The sequence below is a fragment of the Dinoponera quadriceps genome, unplaced genomic scaffold (assembly GCF_001313825.1).
Source record: "Dinoponera quadriceps isolate SergipeBrazil2010 unplaced genomic scaffold, ASM131382v1 scaffold1565, whole genome shotgun sequence".
Taxonomy (NCBI): domain Eukaryota; kingdom Metazoa; phylum Arthropoda; class Insecta; order Hymenoptera; family Formicidae; genus Dinoponera; species Dinoponera quadriceps.
The window spans coordinates 1,753,472-1,766,840 of NW_014556124.1; the positions used below are offsets into that span (position 1 = coordinate 1,753,472).

A 13,369-nucleotide genomic window follows, 5' to 3' on the forward strand; every position below is an offset into this window, starting at 1 on the left:
CCCCCCCCCCCCCCGGTTTCAGCTTTACGGATGATATCGTCCGACAACATCTCGCGTACACATTGCGAAATCTCGTAAACCTCTCAGGAAGAAGACGAGGACCCGGAGATGCAGGAGTATCGCAAGAAAATGGAAGAGCAGAAACGGCTCCGGGAGAAACTCCTGCGCGAGAAGGAGAACAGACGCAAGATGGCCGCGATGGAGAAGCAAAACGAGGACGGGAAGATCGACTCGAGTGCCGCGGGTACGTACTTACAATCGCACATTGTATATTCCGATAGCTTGCTTTTCGTGTGTGTGCGTGTGTGTGTGCGAACGATATTTCCGAAATCTTTCAGCGAACGAGAGCGTGCAGCAAGACACGAAGCCCGTATCAACGCTGGGAGTTGTAAAGGAGGGCGGTGGTACCGTTAAAGTTCGACCTGGTGTTGGTAAAGGACGCGGTCGTCCTATCAATTCACAAAGCATAGAGGTATAACATTAAACGTTATCACATTATATCGCCGCGATTTTCGCTTGATTTCTCGGTGACGCGCGGGCTCGCGCGCGAACTACTTAAGATTTCGATGATCATGTTATTAACGGCAAGATCCGTTGTACATTGTCGCACAACTTGCGCATCTCAGCACTCGTAAAAAGATACTTTTCACGGAGTAACGAGAAATTCCTGGAAATTCAATTTGTAAGGCCGAATCCAGCCTATATGAGTCGAGTAACAAGAATACATGCGATTCTCCGATATATGTATAGTATTTTTTAATATATTTTATAATGTTTCTTCTCGCCGTAACTGCATAAGGTGTTAGGCGGCAAACCTGTGTAGATACATCTATGTGCATGTTAAAATTGGATGCAGCATACTTATAATTATCGAGTTACTCTTTCTCTCTTTCTCTTATTTTCTCTTGATAATATCGCGGTGCGACTACGCACCGCACAGCCACCGTTCGTTAAGTAAGAGAAGATGCCATTTTTAGACATTTATCGCTGATGATAGCTTTGTCATGCTCTTTTAAAATGAAATACCAATTAATTCGTTTATACGCAATTGCAATTTAAAATTCGCTGTACATTTTCCACTTATGTTTCAATAAAATATACTTTTTCAATAAATTTTGTTTCTTTTCATTTCCTCCAGACTGAAACGCTGTGAATTTTTAAATGCCGGAAGAAGTCGAGAGGCTCGTCTAATAATTCTGCCGCGATAAAGTCATCGCTTAGAAAACACACATTTCATCGTATCCGTTTGAGCTCGGTTTACAGTCACTGATATCACAATAACCCGACGACCAAGACCGAAATCACACACGCCCACGGCAGTTAGTCTCTCCCCTTTAAAATGACGCACGTTTGATATTTTTTTTGTTGTAGGCAACAGACAGGCCACTTATGCGAGTCGTTAGAGCGAAACCGACTTCTGTCCAGATCAACGATCTGACGACGCGAAACGACACGTCGGTCGGTGCGAAAGACGATAACGTCACCACCGCGATCGGCGATGCCGGCGGCGATGTTGTACAAACGAGACAAGTTGTGCAGCATCTCGGTACACGAAGAGTCGTGATACACAAGCCGATGCCGAATTCGAAAAAGGTCGTCGCCACCACCATACAGAAGACCGTTTCCAATCTGCAGCGTAGCCAGCAAGGATTGCAGCAGAAAGTGTCCAACGTGCAGGTCGTGCAGATCGTGCCGAATGCGGGTGGGAACGCGTTGCAAAAATCGCCATTGGCCGGCGGACAGAAGGTCGAACGTCAGACGAACGTCGGCCCGAGAATGGTAGCGCATAAGGCGATAGGCGGCCTGCAGAAGACCGTTGTCAACGTGCTCGATGGGACGAGTGGCGGTCACCTTCAGAGAAACGCGCCCAACTCGCAGAGGATCGTGCTGCAGAAGACCAACGCCGCGCCGGGCCAACCGACGAAAAAGCTGCCCGAAATCAGAAGCAACACGGTCAGACTGGAGAATCTGGCCGCGAGCACGTCCGAGGCGCAAATCAGGCGTATGTGTCAAGGCATCGGAACCATTGAGGTGACTATATTTACCTGAAAACGCTCAACCACCACCTGGCACGCTCTCGCCCTCCCATTAACAAACCCCTCTTAACGCCACAATTTCACACACATACACACGCACACCTCCTCCGTTCACTGTACATCGTCAAACTGATTAAGGACGTTTAATTTAATATTACCGAGTATGTGTGTAAAAACAATTTTCTTTCGTTGCACGCATTTGATGTGTGGTTTATTTTTTTATTATTTTTTGTTTTTTATTTTTTTAACAAACAGATACATGATATCGAGATGAAAAGATATATGTACGTCATTTTTCTTCCCCCGCCCCCGGTAAATTTGCAACCGCAAACAGTTGCCGGGAATACATTAGCGAATCATGCAGAACGTGTTTAGTGTTCGATTGAGTATTCCAATCCTTTCTATTCGTCTTACGGGTCGTACCATTGCTCCGTACATAGTTGCGATTTAGATCGTTCCGGATATAAGTGTATTATGATTAGAGATTAAGCGAGTTACCAATGATTTTACGATATCGACTTTTCACTTCTAGTTGTTACGCGTCTCTTTTTATTAACGTTATTATATCAAATTATTAGATATTATATGTTTGATTTTATGGCCTGTTGATCTGTCACGAAAGTATTTCTACGATTAGAAATGACTGGTACTTAACTAGTATTTTAGCTGTAAGTTACAGAGGAACGATACATGTATATTTATACGCACACAACTTCAAACATACGTAAGCTCAGTATAAATGTATTTACAGTTGTAGAAATTGACCGCAGATTGTAATGTTCCCAGCATATGGATGTTCGGGGCATAAGAATCTGTTGACAAAAAAGAAGTCAAATACTTTTATACCATGGATAATATTGTTACGCGTTGTCCTATTGTTCTATTATACGACATTCGAGTGTAAATTTGATACCAAAGAGATTTACATAAATGACCTACGTATTCCCTTAGCTTATATCATTGTACCAGTACTATTGTTTCTCGACGGAAGATGTACTCGGTGAGATGTAAGAGATTAATGGAGCGAAGGAAACAAGAGTAGCTTGATGTCTCGAGAAGATTCGTCAAGACACTGCTAAATTGATGAACCTTTGGCGGCTTCATTGATACATCTCGCTTTATCCCTCTTGAGGATGCAATGATCCAAAAAAAGCACTCGTACGGCGTTGCATGTACGGCGCCCCGCACGAACACATAACAGGCGCACGACAAAAGTTTTTCGTTACGTTCGATCGTAGATATATTGCATCCTTTCTCCTTTTCTTTTTATTTCCGGTAGATACATTACACTTTATCATAAATAAACGACATTTTTCTCAAACTACCTGTAATAACTGTGTGTTCTCTATTCTTCGTGTTGTAGAGCATACGTATGGGCGAGGGTAATGCCACGATTGTGTTTAAGACGCAATCCGCCGCCATGGTGTTTCACAAGAAATACCAGCGTAAAATGCTCGATCTATCGCTGATAACCGTGCGTCTCGTGCCGCAAACAGCCGGCAATAAGGTGATAACAGCCGGTGTCGCGAAGAAATCCTAAATGGGGAAATCCTCGAGATAATAATAATAATAATAGCCTCGGAATTACTGTATTCTCTTAAGTGTTAATGTCGACGTTGTGCGCGCGGCTTCATCAGGAAAACGACCGTCTCAGGCGACATCATCTCTTTCCTTTCTTTTCCTCTCGTTTCAACGGATGCGACTCATCATTGGAGCTGTCTAATAGAGATAGAACATTCATCTATATTTTATACATACATATAACGTTCACCGATCTTGTTCCCGACGCACACACATACATACACACATACACACACACGCGCGCGCGCGCAGCAGCAGCAGCAGACTCATTTGTAAATCCTAGAGAATTTGCTTCACACGGAGGAAGGAAACGGAGGGAGCGATAAATTTGTTTTGAAACTTTCCAACTGATGCAGACTAGAATGTCCTCAGCCGATTTCTTTGTACATATAACGAGAAATTGTATATTTCGTATAAAATGATGTATGATATATCCATACAAAATAAAGTAGCCAGCAGCAACAATATAAGAGTTTAGACAATGAGGATGGATTAGTAACAGGGATTTTTATAGTGACGATATTTCCGAGAAAAAAATGCTTTTAAAGTGTAAGTACAATATTAATCATTGTATTAAGCAACTAATACATTAAGGAGCAGTCTGAACTAGTTTGAGCAAGTTAGATCCAAGTAAGGAGATGTACATGTATCGGAGTTTATAAGAAAAGGCTCAACATATAAATTTACGGTCTTAATATATATAATGCGAATAATATGTATAATCTAGTCCTGTGGTAATTTGATCATACATAAATGATAAAATCCGTATAAACAGCATTTTATATCATATCCGTTTTTGCAAATTTATTACATTACCTGTTTGATTACACACGTAACAATTGAATCTCACATTATCTATTTCATTAAATTTGTTTACAAAACACGTTTTGTAAATCCCGAAAGTGGTACTTGGCTATGAGAGAGAACGTGCAAAAATGGATACCATTGAAAACGAACGTCGTTATTGGGCATTGTTTGTTTTTCCATTTTTTTTTCGGAAATTAATGTAAAAAATATCGAAATTGAAGTACAATCGGTCACAGGACGGTTGAAATACTTTTTTTTTTTATATGTTCGGAACACGTAAAAAAAAACGACGAAGCGAACCAATGATTTGCGAACATGCGCAATAGGTAATTAGACGTACATATAATTTCGATATATACGTATTTAATTTACAACCCCCTGCCAACGATATATAAGTTTGTCAATGCCCTTTTTATAATAGTCGGCTGTTCTTAAGTTGAGAAAAGTGATTACCTCATTTTTGACTTCGTCGTTCTTTATCTTCCTTCAAGTTCCATTTCCGCGTACTTCTGTACTTTTTGAAGTAAACCGCTACCGCCTTCGTTAAACCTTAGACCTTATTTTCACGTCGATAAATTTGCTGCAAGCTTGGCTGGATCTAAAAGTATGCTCCAATTAAATTCTCCGGAGGGATAAAGTCGTAACCGTCGAGCTGCGTTCCAAAACTTTAACTCGACTGGTAGGATAGCGTTTGATTGACCAATTAGGACAAAAAGAGTAAAGACCGTGATTGGTTAATTAAATGACTCCACCCGTCGAACAAGGTTTTGAAACGCAGCCCCTATCTGACGAATTTGTAAGTGTCGGTCTACAATAGATATTTTGAGCCTTTAGAAATTGACCAATCACTGTCGAGTGTGAAGAAAATTAACTGTGATTGGCCAATTTCTTAAGACCTAAAATACTTATTGTAGACCGACTCTAATGTGTTCGGCAGCCAATAGGGAAATTTGTCCCTTTCCTGTCCAATCGTGCCGCAGTTTAGTATAACACTAACACTACGAAGGAGTCTGCTCGAGGTAGTGACGTGAACATCAAAGAAGAGGGACAAGGTGTATCAGTCCACCGCTTACACGCTGTGCCGTGTGTGCAAGCTCGAACCTAAACCTTAATGCCGATTGTGCTGTTCGTAGCATTAATAGGTTCGGTTGTCGATTTGCAACTCGACAATTGTATTTTAAGACGAGCATCTTTATCGTAGGCTCTGACAATGGATAAACCAGCGAGTATGGCTTCGACTAAGGTCGACTGGGGACAATATGCCGACGAACAGGACAAATTAGCATCTAAGGTAAAGTCGAGATTTTTTGGAAGTTTCACATCGCCTTAATTATAGTAATTACGAAGTTTCTTCGATACGACGAGAAGTTATTCGTACGCACATCATTCGTGCTTTCATGTCCTGCTTCATGTTCGACGTTTTTTCATTATTGTAATCCTCGGTTCGTTCATGACTTTCTTCGCGTGTAACCTGTTTCCCACCTGGCGCACACCTCGCGTGATGCGTCTCCGCGTTTTTAAAAGGGAAATATTTCTCGACTGTATTTATCGTGTAGGTGACAAATTTAAATTTGGACAAACCGAACTCCGTGAAAGACGGAGATTCCAAGAGCGACGACGGATCGGAGGAACAGATATCTTTGGCGGAGAAATCTCTCCTGCAGAAGATAATCAGGAAAGGATTAGTCGAGACGACGAAGGATGTGGAAATTCAGAGGAAGGATCCGAATTCTCCTTTATACAGCGTTAAGTCGTTTGATGCGCTCCACCTGTTAGTAGCTGTTTATCATTTTTAGTTGTACACCACTGGCGTAAAATTGAAAAGATACATACTTTGTTAAAGTTCGTTGCATTAATTATATATATATATATATACATCTATCAATACACATTTCTCTAGTAAACCTGCATTACTGAGAGGAGTATATGCTATGGGCTTTAATGCTCCTTCAAGGATTCAGGAAACCGCTTTGCCTACTTTACTCGCTGACCCGTAAGTGCTAATCATCAATCGCTTTTGGAATCTTTCCACTGCATTCTCTAAGCTTTCGTGAGTCGTTGTTTCAGGCCGCAAAATATGATAGCGCAATCTCAGTCTGGTACTGGTAAGACTGCGGCATTTGTACTGGCTATGTTGAGCCGAGTGGACACGACAAAGGATTACCCGCAAGTGCTTTGTTTATCGCCGACTTACGAACTAGCGATCCAAACTGGCGAAGTAGCAGCGAAGATGTCGCGCTACTGTCCCGAAATAAAAATAAAATACGCCGTGAGGGGAGAAGAAAGTAATCCACCGCTCAGTCCATTGTATAATATATTGATCGTCACCACAGGCATTCCTGTGAATAATACCATTTCGTTTCCAGTAAGCCGTGGATCAAAGATCACCGAGCACATCATCATAGGAACTCCGGGCAAAGTGACAGATTGGGGACAGAAATTTAAGTTCTTCGATCTCAGCAAGATATCGGTGTTCGTGTTGGATGAGGCCGATGTCATGATCGCTACGCAGGGCCACCAGGATCAGTGTATTCGCATTCACAAGTAATCACTCCGAGCTCTGAACTTGGCCGAATAATATATCTTTACGTCTCGCGCGGATGATTGTTGTTACGTTGTTTTTACATTACGTTCGCAGAATGTTACCACGCACGTGTCAGATGATGTTCTTCTCGGCAACGTACGAGCCCGAGGTGATGAACTTCGCGGAGATCATAGTCAGTAATCCGTTGATAATACGATTACTAAGGGAGGAAGAGAGTTTAGACAACATCAAGCAGTACTACATCAAGTGTAAAAATGTCGACGAGAAATACACCGCGATTACGAACATCTACGGCGTAATCACGATCGGGCAAGCGATTATTTTCTGTCACGTAAGAATCCCGACGTTTTCATCGAGATTAATTAATTAATCCCGGGCAGTTCCGTAGCGATAAAAACAAAATTGGCACGATATCATTCCTTTCTCAGACGAAGAAGACGGCCAGTTGGTTGGCAGAAAAAATGACGAAGGATGGGCATGCGGTGGCGATACTCTCTGGCGACTTGACAGTGGAACAAAGAATTTCCGTACTGGATAGATTTAGAGCGGGACTCGAGAAAGTCCTCATCACTACGAACGTTTTAGCCAGAGGTGAGGGTGGGAGGTTCCAATGTATTGATACCTACGTGTGCATGATGCATGTACATAGAATTGTTTGTCACACTTGAGTTGATCCTGAAGTCCTCCTATTTTACTGCAAATTTCTTAGTACTATACTGGTTGCACAGAATTAAGAATCCTTAAAAAAAAGTTAACAAATCATAAAACTTATTTTCGAATCAAGTTAAACGTCCATGCCTTAATATGTCTATTCTAATTGTGCGAAAGGATTTTGTGCAAAGGATTCAGTGCCACCAAATAACGAGTATAGATGCTAACAGATTTGCAGTGAAACAGGAGGACCTCGGGTTTCCCTTAAGTTGTGAAGGAGCGACAGATAATAACGGATAATTTCTCGATATAATTCGTAGGTATCGACGTAGAACAGGTTACGATAGTGGTGAATTTCGACCTGCCAATGGACCAGAAACGACAGGCCGACTGTGAGACATATCTGCACAGAATCGGACGAACTGGACGATTTGGCAAGTCGGGCATTGCTATTAACCTAATCGACTCGCCGCATGCGATGCAGCTTTGTAAAGATATAGAGAAACATTTCGGCAAAAAGATTCACTACCTCGACGCGGAAGACGCGGACGAAATTGAGAAGATAGGGGCTTAGGTTAAAACACTTAGCGAAATATAAGTACGCTTTTTACGATATGGATATAACGTATATAAGCTTAATGTGATATTTTTTAAAGCGGACTCCTTTGTATTTTGAATATGAAATGAGATATTTCTTTCTTAACAATGCTATACTGGAAAATCGTTTTCTTTTTTTCTCTTTTTTTTTCTATCACTCTCACTCTTGTGCACACTCCTCTCCACTTTCTCTCTCTGTCTCTCTGTCTCTCTTTCACGGCTGCATTTTGTACGTTTCTTTGAAAATTGCGATTGGACAAATGGACGACAGATACTGTAAAGGATAAAGTTGAACATAGGCGAAGACATATTTTTTTATATATGTTTCACCATATGTATCGACCTCGCACACAAGAATATAGGACAGACTGATTTTTACTTGCATTACGAACTTCGTTATCTTCGTTTGCGCGAAGCATAATATAGCGATACCTTCTTCCGTCTGTGTAATTTATGACACGCTCTTGGCTGCTGTATAAAATAATTAACGCGGCGAATTGTGTTAAAACGTATAGGCAGAATTCTCTGAGTTTCCGTATATTAATATAGCAATTTTACGGAAGTACACCACTGACTATTTTCTTGCTACATTCGTCCACGCAAATATTTGCGTTAATCGTGTTATCATTTCTCTTTTTTTTTTCTTATTTAATATAGGACTTCATGATCGTTATGAAAATATCTACGTATGTGGAAATTCCCGTCTGAATGATCTGATCAGCTTAAATATCTCTGAATGTTTATGGCTTCGGAAAACGATAGTAGATAGAATAATCGTTAAGCATAATATTCTGAAAATATAAATGTCGTTAGATATTCAAGATGATCACGTCTGAATAGTCCATTCTGTATGTAAGTTGATGATGGTGATATATTTTTTATTTTGTAATTCCTATTGTACTCTGTACCGAGAACGTATTTGTATGCTCATATTTCACGTTTTGATTTATTTTATATATATATATATATATATAAAATTATCAAGATGTTTTTAAAAACGGGTAGTGAATATCGTAACGGGAATATTTATATTCTATTCTAAAAATAAAATTTTTACTCATTACAAATAACCCGTTTCATTATTTTCTTGCCGTAATCTAGCTCGTAAGATAAGTATGAAATAAAGAGGAATTGTAATTGAAACTCACACATACACACACATTTGTTCGGATGAAAAATAAATCTAATCATTGCAAAATTACGAAACAGTCTAAATGATTAACCTTTCACGACTGATCATTTTCATCCTTATACATTAAAACACGTATTTTCTAGTGTAACCTCGTCCTTGGCTCTCCATCATTTTACATCATCTCGCAATCCATCGACGTAAGATCCAGATTTCTCTCAATATAGACTCGTAATGTGGGGAACGACGGACGGATAAAATAACTGAAGTTTATTTAGAAATCGTTACTGTAATTGGTTAATTACACACATACTGTAACTCCATCTGTATAAACATATCAACAAGTTCATTTTCCTACGCAGCGATGCGTCCTTACATTAAATGCATCTCCTATTCGAGATATACCGGTCTGTACGCACTACATACGTTTGGGTTTCCAAATAAAAATAAAAAAAAAGAAAAGAAAGAAAAAAAAACATGAATCGGCTGTGTGACGTATATAAAATGCTGCGAATCCGAAGAACAGAACAGACACGAGAACGACGTCTCGTGTAACGACTGGATCATCATGCTGCATGTGTCTCTCATCATCTGTTTGTAACGTTTGTAATGTACTACAAACCACGTCCGCGTGAGCTCCGTTCTAAACGAAACGCTATTGTCCGGTGCGTTTTGTGTCTTTCTTTCTTTTCCCCTCCTTTTCCCTCGCTTTCTCGCAACGACGTCGCGCACGTGTGTAAGCATCGTCGGTGTATTAATCGCGGTAAACTCTCCTTTTCTCAGTCTTTGCGCTGCTCCGGGCGGCGTCGTGTATCTTCCCGCTTTTTATCCTTTTACATGCCCATACCGCCCATACCGCCCATGCCGCCCATACCGCCCATACCGCCCATCGGCGGCTGCGTTTCCTCCTTCGGCATCTCCGTGACCACCGCCTCCGCAGTGGTGAGCAACGAGGCGACGCCCGCGGCGTCGACAAGCGCGGTGCGCACGACCTTCGTGGGATCGATGATACCCTTCTCGATCATGTCGACGTATTCGTCCCTGAGCGCATCGTAGCCGAGCTTGCCTTCGGTGACTTTAGCCACGACGATGCTGGCGTCGACGCCGGCGTTCTGCGCGATCTGCAGGCACGGCACGCGCAACGCGTTCGCCACGATCTTGATCCCAGTCTCCTGATCGGAGTTCGCCGGCTTCAGTTGCCGGAGCGCCGGCATGCATCTCAAGAGAGCGGTGCCACCTTAGAGGAGGGGATGATATACATGGTGTTAGCGTAGTTGATTTTCCAATGATCGAGAAGTACGAAGTAACCTCGAAGAGTACTCACCTCCGGGTACGATGCCTTCCTCGACGGCGGCGCGGGTGGCGTTGAGCGCGTCGTGCACGCGGTCCTTCTTCTCGTTCACTTCCACCTCGCTGCTGCCGCCGACCCTGAGGACCGCCACGCCGGACGCTAACCTCGCCAGGCGTTCCTGCAGCTTCTCCTTCTCGTAATCGGACGTCGTTTCCTCGATCTGATCCCTGATCTGATCGGCCCTCTTGTCGATGTCCGTCTTCTTTCCCTTGCCCTTCAAGAAGAGGGTGTCGTCCTTCGTGATGGCGACCTCCCCCACTTGGCCCAAGTCGCTCAGCTGGGGAACAAAGCGCAAGGTTTAGCCGGCGATCAATTGATCGATTCCGTTAATTCGACAGCTTATTTCTCTGTACTCATACCTGGACGTCTTCCAGTTTGATGAGATTGGCGTCGTCGCCGAAAACGATGCCGCCGGTGGATATCGCCATGTCCTGGAGGGTGGCTTTCCTGTTGTCGCCGAAGCCAGGCGCCTTGACCGCGGCCACCTGCAGCCCGATCTTCAGACGATTGACCACGAGGGTGGACAGGGCCTCGCCGTCCACGTCCTCGGCGATTATGACGAGGGGTTTGCGCTGGGCGTTCGCCAGCTCCAAGGCCGGTATAATGCTCTGCACGGACGAGATCTTCTTCTCGCTGAAGAGGAGCAGCGCGTCCTGGAACTCGACCTTGGCGCCTTTGCTGGAGTTGATGAAGTACGGGGAGATGTAGCCCCGGTCGAACTTCATGCCCTCGATCACCTCCAGCTCGTCGTTCAGCGTTTTGCCGTCCTTCACCGTGATGACACCTTCCTTCCCGACCTTCTTCATGGCGTCGGAGATCAAGTTGCCGACAGCGTTGTCGCCGTTAGCCGATATCGTCGCCACTTGTGCGATCTCCTCGGGCGTCGTCACCGGTTTGCTCAGCGTTCTCAGCTCGTCCTTGATCTTCTCCACCGCCAGCATCACACCTGGAAAGCCAGTCTTTTAACGCTGTTCTGCGCATATCGGGAGAGAGCTAATCCTGGATTTATCTCGCAGTGCAGGCCAAAGATCAACGTCTCCTGCGCAAGATACTCACTAAGGCAAAAGCAAGAGACCGCGCATGAGCGGTCTGTTTGCTGAAGATAAACGAAACAGAACTTACCACGCCTGATCTCTACAGGGTTTGCACCTTTGCTGATCTTCTCAAACCCTTCCTTGGCTATCGCTCTGGCCAATATGGTCGCAGTGGTGGTACCGTCCCCAGCTTCCTCATTGGTGTTGTTGGCTACATCCTGTACCAACTTGGCTCCGATATTTTGGAACTTGTCCTTCAGTTCGATTCCTTTCGCTACAGTCACACCGTCCTTTGTGATCTTCGGGCTACCCCAGCTCTGCTCCAAGATAACGTTACGCCCTTTAGGGCCCATCGTCACGGCGACGGCGTCCGCCAATATGTCTACACCCTGCAGCATTAAGGCGCGAACATCCGCCCCGAAGCGCACATCTTTGGCGTAAGTACGCGCCTGCAACTGGAGCAGAGCCGCTCCTCTCCACATGGAAGGTAGTCTATGCATCTGTGTGAGAAAGAACGGCACATGTTAATTGAAGACTTGAATCGTGGGGACAAGTCATCTTTTTTAGTAACACATATATTTTGTTAAACGTAAAAGTATACTTTCTTCGACTCGATTGTGAAAAATATTGAAAGAAAAAAAGACGACGTTACAATGAATTCTGGCTTTTTTCATCATTTAATTCAAGCTGAAAAAGCAAATATATTTAATTGATAAACTTTCAGATAGCAATTAATGATTTAAAGTGGATAATCATAAAGACAGGTGCATGGAATGTTCTGGAAAAACGCGAGACTGCCGAAGGTCCGTTGAATCCCGGCGAGGAAATTGTCGGTAAACTTCTCATCAACTTATCATCAAACGTTGTTTTATCAAACGGGGACAACCCCGTGTAGTCGGAAAGTTCAAAAATGCGTGTCGCGGAGGGGAAATCTCGCTACCGTGTTACCGGAACCACGCGATCTCACGGTTTCGCGAACGATGAAATAGTCGAACCGGCGGCTCGGTCTTTATCGTCGCGAATAAATCAAGATCCAGAGAGAGACAAATTTATTCGTCGCGTCGTCGTCGATTATTCTCGGCGTGGATACGCGTTATGTAAACTCCCGCGTGGAGCGCGGCTCCGATTGGAGGTTAACCATCGCGGCTGACGAAATTACCGAAGCGGCATCCGCGGGGACCTCTCGATTAACGATCGATCGCGCGTTCGCTCGCGATTTGAAGGACACGCTCGTCCTCCCGTCGTCCACGAAAGACAGAGAGAGAGACCCGGTCGGGTCGTCGGTCTTGGAACCTTCGAGAATCGAGCGAACTCGCACGAACGGCCCCCGGCCGGCGAAATTTCACGCCGACGGGCCCGCGGGGATTTTCGAGCAAACGCGACTTCATTTTTCTCAACCGATCGTGCTCTCACCTTCGATTCCTTGCGGGTCTTCTCGGCGGTACGATCGGAGGTACAATTCAAGAGACGCTGTCCCGAGAGCGAATTGAAGATCGGCACACGGCTAAACGACCGCACGTTGTCTTCTCGCGAGTAGCGCACGAGTGGAATGAGAGCGGCAGCGGAGGAGAGCGTGCGCTATCACGCGCCGAGCCCAGCTCCGCAACCCCCCCCCCCCCCCTTCCCCCCCCCCCCCCC

General features: G+C 44.1%; 3 protein-coding genes across 3 annotated transcripts in view; 2 read left to right on the forward strand and 1 right to left on the reverse strand.

Moving 5' to 3' along the window:
• Positions 1-4,082, forward strand: part of LOC106746698 (RNA-binding protein 33-like) — a 10,521-nt gene extending 6,439 nt beyond the window's left edge. Inside the window, exons 8-11 of the mRNA XM_014623516.1 lie at positions 88-244; positions 339-472; positions 1,372-2,031; positions 3,400-4,082. Of these exons, the coding sequence (XP_014479002.1) occupies positions 88-244; positions 339-472; positions 1,372-2,031; positions 3,400-3,576 (1,128 nt within the window). The 3' untranslated portion in view covers positions 3,577-4,082. The remainder of the gene's footprint in view (positions 1-87; positions 245-338; positions 473-1,371; positions 2,032-3,399) is intronic.
• Positions 4,083-5,435: 1,353 nt separating this feature from the next.
• Positions 5,436-9,822, forward strand: LOC106746833 (DEAD-box helicase Dbp80). Its single transcript, XM_014623903.1, has 8 exons — positions 5,436-5,715; positions 5,981-6,195; positions 6,325-6,417; positions 6,492-6,709; positions 6,791-6,968; positions 7,063-7,300; positions 7,398-7,560; positions 7,941-9,822. Exons 1-8 carry the CDS (start codon positions 5,635-5,637, stop codon positions 8,192-8,194), a joined length of 1,440 nt encoding a protein of 479 aa, XP_014479389.1. The 5' UTR covers positions 5,436-5,634; the 3' UTR covers positions 8,195-9,822.
• LOC106746832 (60 kDa heat shock protein, mitochondrial-like) lies at positions 9,602-13,332 on the reverse strand. The gene is made up of 5 exons (XM_014623902.1): positions 13,145-13,332; positions 11,820-12,231; positions 11,057-11,643; positions 10,671-10,974; positions 9,602-10,583 (listed from the first exon to the last, which is right to left on the reverse strand). The coding sequence occupies exons 2-5, from the start codon at positions 12,229-12,231 to the stop codon at positions 10,180-10,182; spliced, it is 1,707 nt and encodes a 568-aa protein (XP_014479388.1). The 5' UTR covers positions 13,145-13,332; the 3' UTR covers positions 9,602-10,179.
• Positions 13,333-13,369: the final 37 nt, after the last annotated feature.